Source organism: Trifolium pratense, linkage group LG4, assembly GCF_020283565.1.
Source record: "Trifolium pratense cultivar HEN17-A07 linkage group LG4, ARS_RC_1.1, whole genome shotgun sequence".
Lineage (NCBI taxonomy): Eukaryota > Viridiplantae > Streptophyta > Magnoliopsida > Fabales > Fabaceae > Trifolium > Trifolium pratense.
The window spans coordinates 17903932-17919448 of record NC_060062.1 but is presented as its reverse complement, the minus strand read 5'-3'; the positions used below and the strand labels follow the sequence as shown (position 1 = coordinate 17919448).

At 35.1% G+C, this 15517-nt stretch overlaps 1 protein-coding gene across 1 annotated transcript; it reads right to left on the bottom strand.

Annotated features, from left to right (window-relative positions):
* Positions 1 to 6270: 6270 nt before the first annotated feature.
* LOC123920003 lies at positions 6271 to 11411 on the bottom strand. The gene is made up of 6 exons (XM_045972072.1): positions 10871 to 11411; positions 10056 to 10247; positions 9711 to 9947; positions 8997 to 9214; positions 8016 to 8267; positions 6271 to 6868 (listed from the first exon to the last, which is right to left on the bottom strand). Exons 1-6 carry the CDS (start codon positions 11169 to 11171, stop codon positions 6599 to 6601), a joined length of 1470 nt encoding a protein of 489 aa, XP_045828028.1. The 5' UTR covers positions 11172 to 11411; the 3' UTR covers positions 6271 to 6598.
* Between the last annotated feature and the right edge of the window lie 4106 nt (positions 11412 to 15517).

Here is a 15517-nt window from a genome sequence, read left to right as displayed (position 1 = left end):
GGGGTTCAGGTATTCAGGTCGAGGTTTCGATCGAGCTTTAGCTGTAGATCGTTTTGGTGTGGAGCACTTTTGGTGAGGAGCTAGTGTAGGCTACCTTTGTATAGTTTTGTTAAGTTAGTTTGGTTGTGCTTACCAAAAAAAAAAAAAAAAAAAAGTTAGTTTGGTTGTGATGTATATTAGTGCTCTGGTAGTTGTAACATCGAGTCGGGGATCGTTTGTATTCCGTCGTATATCGATGTGAACATCTTAACTTATGTTTTGTATAAATGAATTATCTTTTGAACTATGTTGTTCATTGCTTTGAAAATCCTTCCTTTATGTTATGTTTTCCGCTGCGACGTTTCGTGTCATGTGCACGATCGTTTTATAAAATGTTTTTCCGTAGCGCTCCGGCTACTTATCTTTAAAAAGTTTTTAAGATCACGTTTTTAAGGGTAGTCAGTTCGGGGTGTTACATTGATGACACGGCAAGTGAAAGGATGAATGGGGCTTGTGATTATTGGCTAAAACCTTTGAATCCGAATTATATCAAAAACATGTGGCAACATGTTGCAACAATTCAACATGATCAAACTGAAACAGTCTCGGAGGTGGTCAAAATAGGACAAAAACGAAAGAAAAGAGATGAAGAAAGTGAAACAAAGAAGAATCGTGTATCATGGGTGTCATCATCGGAACTTCAAGAAAAATTTGTAAGAGCTGTGAATCAACTTGGCATTGAAAAGGCAACGCCAAAAAAAATTACCGAAATGATGGATGTTCGGGGTTTGGAAACGTCGCATGTTGCTAGCCACTTGCAAAAATTTCGACTTCGTCGTTTCAATTGTTCAAGTAAAAAGACAAAGCCAAAAAGTGGAAGGGAAAATTCAAATGTTCCTCATGAAAGCATTCAAGTTGTTGAGTCAATGCCAAAACAAGATAAAACATGTGATGGCAATTTTCTAAATGCACAGCAACAACATCCGATTCCGATGGTGTTTGATGATTTTGAAGTTTCCAATATTTTGACTAACAAAACCAACATGATGCTAGATGATTCATCATCATTATATGAACAAGCATGGTATCCATTCGAAGAATTTGGTACATTTGGTCACTATTTTGACTAGGATTCTAGTTTACTGTCAGCTGTAAGTACATTTGGTACATTGGTCACTTTAGTGATATTTTTCATTTATCCTTGTTGACTACTATTAGTCAACTCTTAACTCTTAGTTGATGTAATCTCTCTTTCAATGTTTTTAATAAAATCATTTCTTTTTATTATCTCTGGGTTTTATTTTTGTGTCTCCTTTTTATTTTCTTCTATTAGTATATATATATGTATGTATATAAGGCATTTAAAACAAATGTTAATGCAAATTCCATGTTGCTTTGCCACCGCATCAAATTTTCTTATTGAAGCCAAATTGATTTGCAAATGTCATCACATTACATTGTGAAAGAAAGAAACTACTATTACACTTCTTGAGTAACAGACCATACTGACGAGTCCAGCAACTTCCATTGCTCTATTTTCTTCCTTTATGAAAAATATAGCGCCGAATAATAAGAAGAAATGAATCTGTACTTGGCTAAATATATTCATTAGCAAGTTAAAAGCTTGATTCATTTTCTCGCATGGTCTGTTGACTGTTGTGTTGTCCATCGGATGTATCCACCAAATATATGAAGAAGTTGAACTATTATCCTAATTTTCATAGACTGTTCTTGTGTGTCTTTAAAACTGTAACCCCAAAAATTAGTGATTTGAGAACTTGTAGAAAGCAGGAATGAAGTTAACTTAACCTACACTTTGCAGTGTAGTATCCTCAAAGTTACTAATTTGCTTCTTGGTTGTTGATTTCAGTTGCTTAAATTCAAAATGCTTATTTGCTAGTCTTTCTTGTTTGGGTTAAAGATTACTTATGAAGGGACTGTTGCCATAAATTTCCAGTTACCTCTTCTTGAACTTGGATGAAATTGTCACCGGACAAAAATGTAAAAAATAAATAAAAATGTTATGATGTTGGCTTGTTCATACGTTCCATGTCTTGTGGCCATGTTTTCAGCAATGTTTTAAGAACCGGACCGGACCGGCCGGTTCAACCGGGAACCGGACACAGCAGCGGTCCGGGCTAGTGTTGAGAACCGGTAGTCTGCAGAACCGGAAAAAAACCGCTTGAAACCGGTACGAACCGTCCGGAACCGTTCGAACCGGTGAACCGGGGGCGGTTTGAAAAAACCGGCCGGTTCGGAATCTTTTGAAAATTTAAAAAAAAAAAAAAAAATTCAATTGCTTGAGTAACAGACCTAGTGATGAGAAATAGTAGCAGTGATCAACATTTTTTGATATTTTGAACTCTTCTTTCAATCTGATCTTAGAAAATAATCAGATGCCATATTTTGTTACTTTTTAGGCTAAGTGGATTCTACTACACAAAATAAGTGTCAAAACACTGTTGATTTGTTTAATTTCCTGGACTTAGAAGTAGCGAGTATTGTCATTTCTGTTAATGCAGAAGACGGGTTTTTTGGATGTCAAAACAGATAATACAGTTGATGATGGAAGATGCTATTGATGATTGGCATTTGGCTCCTGAGGCAGATTCATTGGCTCCTGAAAGAGGACACTGTTGCACAAGGGATTCGGTGGCTCCAAGATGCTAGCATTTTCAAACGCCTTTTACTGGAACATTATATGCCGACTCAGATGAATGAAGCTTTTTATACAAATTAACAGAGTAAGACTTACTTGGATGTGGGCATTTGGTGAATTATTGGCCTTCTTCTTCCATCGACAACACTGAGAGCACTACATTCTTGACCTAACTGCTGTTTGCTAATAGATACTCTAATTGGACAACATATTGCATATATCTGTCTCACCATTACACCAAAAATATCCCATATACGTAATCTTGTATTGTAACAAGATTAGTTTAAAAGTTAACCGTTAAAAATACGATCATTCAACTCCTCCTAAAGACACCACAGAACTAAGTAGTAGGTTGTGCACAGGCACAACCAAAAAGGTGTACTCTCTTTGTCTTGCTAAAGCTCACAAAATAGTCAAAACAAACCGCTCCAAGTTATGAGAATGAACGAAGTGTTCATCAAAGGCCATAAGGCATTCTCACTCTGAATGATGTTTATTTCTGGTCAATAGTTTTCTACACATGCAAAATCTGGATTTATTTTTTGTTTGTTTTCTAGTAGACATTACATTGTGAAAGAAAGAAACTACTATTACACTTCTTTGGTAGAATATAGCTACTTTTTTTTTGCAGGATTTATTCTTGCATTTCTGCAAATGATGTGATGGATTTATATAAAATAAAATGTCAAAAACTGAAGGGTTTGTTAGTTTCTGTGTGTAAATGATAATTTGCTGTGAAACATGTAATGTGTTATATTGTGTGCGTGAGAGATAGAACTCGGGACTAGGGACGGAAAGATATTGAGATATTAGTTTTTTTTTTTCTGGTTACTTTTATTCTTATAATGTTTCTCTTTTTTCTACATTTGTAAGAGTATTGCAATGTAATGTTGATGTGGTGGTATTATTGGGTGTTATTGTAGGAAACTTCTTCTGCTCAGTACATAGTATGGGAGGACTGAAGTCAATCCGATTTGCTTTCCCCTCTGCAAACAAATCTGGTAACATGTTGGCCTCCTTGGCTGAAACCCCTTGACTAGTCCACAATGTAATATGCAGCCACACATTTTTCGGAACTATCTTATCTCCTTCCACTGAGCCAGGAAAAGCTTAGAATGCAGCCATTTTATCTGAGTAGAGCAGTGCCTTCAATTCCACTGGTGCATTTATATGCCGCCACAGACCGTAATCAATGACAGCATTGAAGCCATGACTTCTTGTGTGGGCAAGAGTCAAGTGAGCTCGATTAAGATTCTCTAGATGCTTATCTTTAAGGAATTCGTAAATCTTCGGATTATTCTTGGCTAACTGCAAACATATTGCATTAGATACTGTAAAAAATCCTAGGTTATGGATATGGAAACCAATTTTGATAAACAAGTTGGGAAGAAAGGATGAATGAGGGAGTTTCAAACATGGAAAATCAAGGGTGATGGACATGAACTGCCTATAGAGTCCTCTGTGTGGGTGTGCCGCATGTGCACAGATTATTTCATGCCATCTTTCAAACAGAAGGACTGAACAGAGTAACAGCTTCTTGCCGATACAATAGTAAAAAACAAAATAAATATATACTTAACAAAGTCATTGGGCTCAAGTGGTTAATGAGTTTCACCAAAGATGATGGATTTTGGGAGAACCCGGATTCAATTCCTGGGTGGAACAATTTTTTAGTCAGACTTTATTTACCTCGCGGCCGAACTCTGGACTACTAGAGCCCATTTTCCCTAGGAACCAGAGGGTTATAAACCAAAAATAAATAAATAAATATATGCTTAAAGCTAAGGGCAATATGAGCCTATTTGTTTCAGATTTTTCTCCAAAAAAATCTATTTCTTTGTTTGTTTCAGATTTTTTCAAAAATGATTTTAGTAAAAAAATCATTTTTTTCATCAAAATGAGAATCTATTTTCACTAGCTTTCAAAAAAAATTTAAATAGCTTTTATCAAAATCCATTTTTTTATCACTCATCACCCCTCACCATTTTAAAAAAAATAGATTTTTATGATTGAACCGAACCATTAAGAACTGAACTGGATGCAAATACAATAGTAACTAAGTTCAATCTTTTTCCCCCAAATAAAAATCTCGTACACCTCAAAACTTTTCAATGTGATTTCAAATCGGGATTTTAGAAACTTTCAGAGAGAAAAAGAAGAACATTAAAGAAGATAACAAAGGTGGAGGTGATGGTGTATCGAGCAGCGCATATACAGTTCAGTTCGGTTTTTTCGAACCATTGTTGTCATATTTTATATTGGGCCTAACTCATCCCTACAAAACCGGCTTGTAAGGTGAGGATTGCCAAAGCTATATAAACGTTACACAGGCCATATCTCTTAGCAATGTGGGACTAAATCCACCCCTTCACACCCAACACAATGAAGGTGTTGGAGGCTGCAATGAAGGCAACTCAAATGCCACAATTAGGCGGACGGGGGCGGACCGCAATGAAGGCGGAATATCCAACACACCCCCTCACGCTCAGGCCCAATGGGCCTGAAGCGTGGACGATGCGGGAAGCCCAACAATAGATCTAGGATAGGCTCTGATACCATGTCAGATTTTATATTGGGCCTAACTCATCCTCACAAAACCAGCTTGTAAGGTGAGGGCTGCCACTTGCTTATAAACACTACACAGGCCATATCTCTTAGCAATGTGAGACTAAATCCACCCCTTCACACCCAACACAATGAAGGTGTTGGAGGCTGCAATGAAGGCAACTCAAATGCCGCAATTAGGCATATGGGGGCGGACCGCAATGAAGGCGGAATATCCAACACACCCCCTCACGCTCAAGCCCATTGGGCCTGAAGCGTGGACGATGCGGGAAGCCCAACAATAGATCTAGGATAGGCTCTGATACCATGTCATATTTTATATTGGGCCTAACTCATCCCTACAAAACCGGCTTGTAAGGTGAGGATTGCCAAAGCTATATAAACGTTACACAGGCCATATCTCTTAGCAATGTGGGACTAAATCCACCCCTTCACACCCAACACAATGAAGGTGTTGGAGGCTGCAATGAAGGCAACTCAAATGCCGCAATTAGGCATATGGGGGCGGACCGCAATGAAGGCGGAATATCCAACACACCCCCTCACGCTCAGGCCCATTGGGCCTGAAGCGTGGACGATGCGGGAAGCCCAACAATAGATCTAGGATAGGCTCTGATACCATGTCAGATTTTATATTGGGCCTAACTCATCCCTACAAAACCGGCTTGTAAGGTGAGGATTGCCAAAGCTATATAAACGTTACACAGGCCATATCTCTTAGCAATGTGGGACTAAATCCACCCCTTCACACCCAACACAATGAAGGTGTTGGAGGCTGCAATGAAGGCAACTCAAATGCCACAATTAGGCGGACAGGGGCGGACCGCAATGAAGGCGGAATATCCAACAATTGTAATGATGTTTTGGCAGTCCTAATGATAATCATGCTGTAACAATTGCTACGGTCATAGCTCCAAGAACAAAAATCCTACATTAACTACACAATTGTTCTCAATTCTCATCATAACTTAGAAAACAAAAATATATGCACTAAATCATTTTTTAAATGATGATTCGGAATCTCATGAACTCCAATTGTTGTGGCATATCAGATTACTATTACTTGATAAAAAGAAACAAAATCATACTACTATCATTTAATCAAAGAAAAGTATCAGACTACTATCAAAAGCAAATTTTGATTTTTGTTTAGGAGGAAGGTGGAGGTAATGGAGTTGTTGCAGTTATTGCGCAACACATCACTCAAAATACATTTTTGAAAGACAGACCGGTTCAACAGCCCAAAAACGGGCAAAAACACTGATTTATTTTCTTTCCTATGCTGCTCCGTTGGAGATGAAGCTCAACTATATGTATATACACATCATACAATTGCGATGATGTTGGCCGAAAAAACAGAAAAAAACAAATAGCAATGTATCCTTTTGTGTATTTTTAATTTGTGGCACTATCACCACTACTTGCTACTACTTTCTGTTCAACATTGGCTTCTAGGGTATTTGGATCTACTACTAAAGAAACCTCAAGGATGAGAGGGCCTTGCGGGGTTCCGAAAAGTGTAGTAAATATCTGTCTATGGCATTCATGACAAAAGTAGATATAGGTGAAATGGCCTTCATATGGGAGTTTGTGTACTGCTGCTCCAGGTAGTATGCGATGCACAAAATCAGTCATTGATGGTGGAACCACTTTATCATCCATTCCCTGTTAACAATTGCACTGGAATAAGTTATATTTTCACATTACCAAAAAGAAGTCAGATATGTGAAAATTGAATTAGAGCAAGCAAACAAACATATCGGGATCCAGGTTCTTTAAGGTTAAGAAATCTGTATAGTCACTTAGACAGCAAATCTAGACCGTCATGTTTATTGGTTTAACTATATTCAACCATTAAATGTTTCCTTTCCATGTGTGTGATAGAGGGATCCGGATATAGTTAAACCGGAGTCAACCCACTTGGGGTTGGTCGAGTGGTGTTGGCTTGGGCCCTTGGAGTATGCTCCTCTCATGGTCTCAAGTTCGATTCCCACTGGTGCCAATTTCGGTGGGCTAAGTCCATACAGAGCAAAAAAAAACTCTGGCTTTAAATGGGGCCCCCGCAAGTGGGCGGTGGGATTGGTCCCCTTGGATTAGTCGGTTCTAGAGCCGGATACCAAGTTTTCAAAAAAAAAAAAAAAAAAAAAAGAAATCTATAGTCACATATACAGCAAATCTGGACTGACTAATTTAAGCTTGGTAAATAGGATTTAAAGAGATTTAATAAGGATTAAGGTCAAAATTTGAACCGTTCAATCTTGATAGGACTATCTAGACTTGCTATCGGTGTGACCACATAGATTCCCTGACAGAAGAGATTCGGATCCTCAATGTAGTATGCTTAATTATTGGAATCTAAAATATAACACACCCCCGGTAGTGGATAAACCTTGAGAGGCAATGGATAGAAGATGTCACAAGTGATCTTAAGGAAAAAGAGGAAAGAAATAGTGAAAGGTGTAAAAGGAGTTTAAAAATTGGAGTTGCAAAAAAAAAAAAAAGGTATCGATAATGTTTTTATGCAGCATACTTGATCGTATATCCTATAGAAGCTAATATGTTCATATTTGCACATTATCATTGCTGATAAAGGTTGCAAGGTTGCATTATAAACTGTTAGATTAGAAAAATGCATGCAGGAAATACAGATTAAGTATTACCGAATGATTTATGTAAAGGTTATGTTAAAAACTGTTAGATTAGAAAAATGCATGCAGAAAATTCTGATTAAGCATTACCGAACGATTTATGTAAAATTGTAAATGAACCTTCATATAGGGGAGTCAAAGGATCAAAACATAGATGCACTCACATGCCATATATGTATTGGACCGAGAAAGCCCGTATACTCCTGAGTTTCAGTGAACATTGCCTTAAGCCAATTAAGCACACTCCTATTGAGCTTTCGTTTCTGCAACTTGAGGTCTAAAAGGCTGAAACCCCAATTTGATACCTGCAAAGCAGCTTCCTCCACAAAGGGTTTCACATTTCCTTGCCTGATCGATTCTTCCACATCCCTTTGCCAGAATTCCTCATAGATTGGATCTTCCAGTAGTGCTTTATCCTGAAAAGGGCATTAGATCTTCCATGAGAAAATGTACAAGTTATATATTTAAAACTCTTGGGATAGCCTGAGCCATCGGAACCAACTTTTGGAAACACAGATTTTACATTACACGTAATTAACTAGATTAACGAGCTTGGGCTCTGTAATTTCAATGCATGTTTAAAGTGTTTTACTGCTATCGATTTCAACAAAAGTCCAATAGTAATAATAACTTATGCTTACTTTGACATTTAAGCAAAGGCAGAACAGAAATGAATCATGCCAAGTGCCAACAACTTTTTTGAGCATAAGCCCTCTACCATATATTCTTATCAGAATCAATTGTACCTCTAATACTCAATCCATCTAACTATAGATGACAAATATTAAGGGTCTGTTTGGGTTGAATTATTTGAGCTTATCTACAAGCAAAAGCACTTGTGAGACTGTTTTGGACAGCTTAGAAACAGCTTATGACATGTCCGTGAGTTGTACTCAACTTATATTTATAAGCTCTCCAGGATAGTTTATGAAAACAACTTGACTTAACTTTATCTTTTTGTTACAAAAATAGCTTATACACAAGTACTTATATAATATTTGCTTATAGCATTTAAGCTATAAGCACTTAATTAAGCAATTTATCCGAATAGGCCAAAGTGTACATCAATAGAAATGCAGAACACTAAAAGCCATATATGTACACGTTGAGTAAGACAAAAAAGAGATAAGCAAAGCTTCCCTTACCCTACTTCCAAGAGATAAAGACAGCCACCGATCAATCTGACCATGCTTCCCTGACAAGAAACTTCGCTGGTAGAAGAAAGAAAGAAGTCTAGGAAACCTTCGAGCTAAGAAGTACATCAATTTTCTTTTTCGCGTCCATTTGTTCCATGTTCTTCGTCTCTCTTCGTTTGTCATCAAAGGATCATATGGATTCACCATGGGGGCAAACATGGCAGCACCTGAGAGTTAATACACGGCATCTGACTGATCAATTTCATAATGCTTGGAACACTAGTATGAAGCACCGAAACAAACACGGACATTGAACATGACACGGACACATAGAGACTGGTAATAATTTGAGAAAATGGAAATGATTAAATGTAACCATATGTGCCGGTGTTGTGACAGTGTCAGACACCAGACATGCCATTTACAGTGTGGTGCTACATAGCTGGCACATGTTTATTCTCTCTGAAAACCCTGTTTTGTTGATGCGACACACATATACTGTTCAATAATATTTTTTAGAATGGTAGTATTTGCATCCAAATGTAAGGGGGAAAAACTGAAGTCTTCAACAAAATGAAATGAAGAACACTACTAAATCATAAGAACATGGTAGTTGTTAGTCAGAAGGTGAATGAACTAGAGAGTGACTATGAAAGCTCCAAATTTCGTCGAGGTAAAAGTTGTATGTAAATAAATAGTATAAGACAAAAATGACATTAATACCTGCAAGTCTATCAGGTATGTATCTAAGTGCAGCCCAAGCATGCTTGCTTCCACTAGAGTAACCAATAACCCAAAACTTGTCAACACCAAGAGCATCGGCTAAAACCGATATATCTATTGCTGAGGATTCCAGATTTCGCTTGGGATGAGGATCACTCTCACCAAAACCAGGCAGATCATAAGTGAGCAAGTGAATGCCGAACTCTTCCAGCAGTGAATCTTTAACTCCAGGAATTCCTAATTTCGAACACAATTTTAAAAATAGAAACCTTCAACAAAGCTTCAAACTAAGGGTCAACACAAAAACCTCAAAAGAAACAACCAAAGCTTTAAAGTTCAAACAACCTGCAAGCCTTGAGGAAAGAAAAGTATGAGGAGCAATAATTGAAAATCTAGCTCTGTCAGCCGAAACACCTTGCTCCTTATATGCGATGTATCTTCCATCGGGAAGTACAATGCGGGTAGCATTAGCAGGATGCAAAAATACTTGTTTCACAAGTGGGGCAGATGGATCATGCTCAAAATTTACATACAAAGCTGCAAATAAATCAACCAAATAATGTCAATCAGATAATCTCGTCTCGAGGAGACCAAACATCACACATATAATATTAACTTCTACGAAAAATCAAACAACCTAAAAACTACAACACAATAAATCCTTCTAGGATTCCAGCATAAAACATTGAGAGTCAGGGTTTCAGAAATTGGACGGCAATAACCCAAACTGACCCTAATTTTAATGTCTCCACAACACGAAGCTAGACCAACCATTAAAATCAAACACGGGAACAACACAACCTCGATTTAAAACCTACATTCATAGTTCTAAATTGCAGTCTACAACTACAATTGCGACCACAATATAAAAGTTTTAGAAGTCTTCACAACAACATCGCAACCAAATTACGGTCACAAACACCCACATTTCATCACAATATCACGATTCACAGCATAACCGCAACTACGATCCCAATTTAGAACCATGCCTACATTGACCTATTCCTAATACAATCCACCAACATCAAAATATGTAAATTGAATTCAATTATAGCTTTAATTAAGAATCCACAACTTCATAATTAACAAAAAGATTCAAACTTTATGATATTTAATTACAAACCCTCAAAAAAGGAAACAAATGGGGCATTGAAATTAACCTGAGAAAGCAAGTAAAGAAACCAACAATATAACAGACCAAGCATGAAGTGGGTCTTTATCTTCAGGCAAATACTGATTAAAAAAACTCAATTTTTCGAAAATCTTGTTACATGAATCTCTTACTCTCTTCCCAATGTAAGAACTTTTTCCAAATTTTCTTACAATTAAGGAATCTTCATTGACTAAGCTTTGTTTCACTATGTCTCTGCAACCTTTGGCAAACTCAACTGATAACTCTGAAACCCCAATCATGAATTCCCTTACACAGATTTTGAATCTTACCCACTCTCTTTGATTCATGATGATGATTTTGGAAGTTGGGATCACAGAGATACCCACATTTTTTAATGAAAGAGAAAAATATGGAAATGTAAATACTGGTAGAATATTTATTGTTTTATTTGAAATTTGAGTGGTGGTGTGTGATGTGGTGGAAATTAAGGAGAATTTATTGTGAATATATTGACAAAGAAATGGACCCAAAAGAAATGACAAAGATGGTGGTGACTGGTGAGTGAGAGTGAGTGAGTGAAGAATCAGTTTGGTAATATCATATTTTTGAGCTTATAGCTTATACTAGTTTATAAGCTCAGATGATCCAAAAATATCTATTTGGTAAAAAAAAAAAAAACTTATAGATTATTTTACTAGTTTATAGTTGATTTTTTAAACACTATTTCAAGTAGTTTTTGAGTTTATAATTTAGGGTTTATCATTTTTTCTTCCACTTTTATAAATATGTCATCTTATTTGAAAAAAATAATATTAATTAAATATATATTTTTTATATCACTTTATACTTATGAGATAGTTCAACTACTAATTTTATCAAATTCTATAAACTCAATCAATTAGTTTATTCGGTATAAACTTATCCGTTATAAAGCAACTTATCCGTTATTTTAGCCTAAGAATGAGTTTTGGGATTTAATGGAGATGATGGACCACTCACACTCAGCAATGGTCTACCTTTTTTCTTAACCTTTTTTTTAAATTTATCATCTATATCTAACCACCAAATTGATTCTCGATATATAATATAACTCGAATTTAATGCTTAAGAAAAAGATTTTTGACTTTCTTAAATTTAATATTTTGAAGAAATTTAATTTATATAGGAGTACATTGTTGGTATGAATTTTTTTTTTTTTTTTTGCAATATGGTATGAAATTAATTTTTTTTGGGATTGGTATGAAATTATTTTACATGTATGTAATATGTTTTAGGGTCATGCTAAACAGTGCCCCTAGGGCACTAGTTAAACATACTAAAAAAGGAAACAAATGATAAAGTTAATGATGAGAGAGAATAACTTTTCACATCATTAAAACATTGAATGCACAATTTACGAGATAAAACTTCTATATTTGTATCCTTAACTAGTGCCCCGGGGGGGCAATAGTTAATATGCATAAGCCTTTTCTTATGTATGGTGCATAAGTCATTCACAGCCATCAGATGATTTTACACATGTAATAATCATAACTAAAGAACTTTATATTTTTGTTTGCTCAATTTCGGCCACATTTTACATGCGATTCGATCACCGATTTCAAAAATTAATACCGGAAACATTCATAAAATCGAACGACGATCAAAACGGTATAAAGAACGTCGAGTTTCGTTAATTATTGAGAGAGAACGAACCGGGTCGACGAACCGGGTCGTCGTGACCCGTTTCTGCAGAAAATGGGTGAGGAAGATGATGAACAGTGACGCGCGTCCACGCCCACTCTCACTGCGGCGCGTGCGGTGCCAAGGAGACTCCAAATTTTTTTATTATTTTTACATAAAAATAGTAAATAATTTTCTGAGAATTTTGGGACCAGTTTGATATTTTTCTGAGACCTGAAACTATTTTTAGTTAATTAAATGAGCTAAATATGCTTTTATAAATATAAGATATTAATAAAATTTTCCCAAAATTTTATTTAGGGTATTTTGAATTATTTGGAACGGTTGGGGATACCTCACTCTCTTCGGTTTTATATCGTCTTAAAAATTTAAATTTATTTCACAATTTTTATTAAGGGTTAAATATGTTTTTGGAGAACAACTCTTTGAAACCATTCCACAGCAAAAATGGTTTCATACTGTTATATACTGAAATCATTAGTCTAGTTAAATGGTTTCATGGCGTTATACACCGAAACCATTATTATAGTTAAATGGTTTTATATGAGCATTAGTGTCAAAATGTTATACACTGAAACCATTAATCTTGTTAATTGGTTTCAAGATGTTATTCATTGAAACCATTTGTCTAGTTAAATGGTTTGATACTGTTATACACTGAAACCATTATTATAGTTAAATGGTTTTATATGAGCATTAGTGCCAATATATTATACATTGAAACCATTAGTCCTTTTAATTGGTTTCAAGATGTTATTCACTGAAACCATTTGTCTAGTTAAATGGTTTCATACTGTTATACACTGAAACTATTAGTTTTGTTATTTGGTTTCAAGATGTTATACACTGAAACCATTAGTCTAGTTAAATGGTTTCATAGCGTTATACACTGAAACCATTATTTTAGTTAAATGGTTTCATATGGGCATTAGTGCCAAGATGTTATACATTGAAACCATTGTTATTAAATAAAACATCACATAACCATTTTACAAAACCATGCTACATAAAGCAAAAAATCATATAAAGCAATTAGGGTTAGTTTAGTTGAAAAAAAATTGGATAGTATGCATGAGATATTGGATTCGATCATTTCTTTATTGTAAAGAAAAATCGATATATATATATATATATATATATATATATATATATATATATATATATATAATTAATGTATGAAATTTTATTTATATTGTGATTATGATTGATAAAACTTAAAATTAAATTGTATGTTTGACAAGTATGCTTTATATATACATGAACCATTCGTTATTATGTTGGGCTTCGAGGGTGTGTATGACGAAAATTAATTAAAAATGGATTTTTATAATATATACTTCAAAGGAACAAAAGTTATTATTTAATTGGAAACGGGGGGCGCGCTAGAAATTTGGGGAGGGGTGCGCTAGAAGTTTGGAGGAGGGAAAAAAATTGGGGACGCGCTAGAAATCTAGGAGAGGAAAAAAAATTGGGGGGCTCACAAGAAATCTAGGAGAAAAAGAAGAAAAAAAATGAGGGGTGCGCTAAGCAAAAGGGGGGGGGGCGCAAGTAATGGGGTAGTATATGGGGGGCGCGCGAGTAATGGATTGCCTAATTTTGGGCTTGGGCTGACCTTTGGTTGACTTTTGGTGTAGGAAGCAAATATGGTAGGTGTAGGAAGCAAGTTTATGCATGGTGCATAAGTTTGGGCTTATGCACCATAACCACACCCCCCGGGGACACTGTTTAGCATTTTCCTATGTTTTAATACACATGACATGTCACATTTATTAAATGATATGACAACACACAATTGGATACATGTATAAAATAATTTTACATTGATAGTGTACCACAATTAAATTCTATCTTGAATTAGTCACGATTAAATGTTTATCAATTAATTTTTGTGTTGACATTTGTTTTCTAACACCATTAAATACGTTGTTGAGAAGTGCTAATTATCACCTGACAATAACATCACACAATTTGAAGAACATCTAATCAATGGTCAATTTTAAAACGGTGACTATTTGATTAAAAAATTGGTAAAGACAAAGATTAATTTGACGGTAAGTTGAAAATATCAATGACTATTTTCATAGAAAGTAGATGAAGACATAAACTTATTTGACAATAATAAAAACAAATGTTCATGGAAGGACCGAGTTGAAAAATATTTGACATAGAAACTAATTTGAAATATTAAACGAGTGAGAGACCTAATTGAGAACGAGTTACGGAGACATAAATCAATTATATATTGGAAAATGCTAATTAGGGCTCAAAAATACATTTTCTATATTTTTAAAAAGATTGAACACACAAGTTTCAAAAACATTTTACTATATTAGGCTCTTTAAATAGTACCCAAGTACACTAGTTAGCATTTTCATGTACTCCCTCCAGTCCCATATATAAGGAATATTTTGGAAAAAAAATTGATCCTTTTATAAGAAACACTCTTTAAATTTATTCTTTATTAAATAGATAATCTCTTTTATACCTTTATTAAATTGTATAAAATGTAATCTATTCAAATGTTATGCATTAATTACATAGACACATTCCCAATGTTAGTTTTGGAATAACACATAACATTTTAAAAAATTTAATAAAAAAATAAACTGGTATGTATATAATTGTCTAACACAAGTCCCATAGTACACAAACATGATATGTATATAATGATCATTTATTGCTTTCAAGGTATATTACACCTTGATTAGGACTCATAAGCTTTATCATCAAAGCATCCTTGGGCCCGTTTGAATTAGCTTATTTTTATGCAATATAAATTAGGTTTTATGTTATTTTATAAGTTCACACTAGTGAAAATTGTATTTTTATAAGCTATTATATCATAAACTACCTTGCCAAACTTATAATAATACATAAAAATTGCATAAACTGTTTGCATAAGCTCAAAAATAAGCTAATCCAAACCTGAATGAATTAAAGGAAGAGAATTTCTTTTCACACCTCTAATTTCTTCTCGCGTGCCATGCAAAATGAGGAATACTCCACTCGT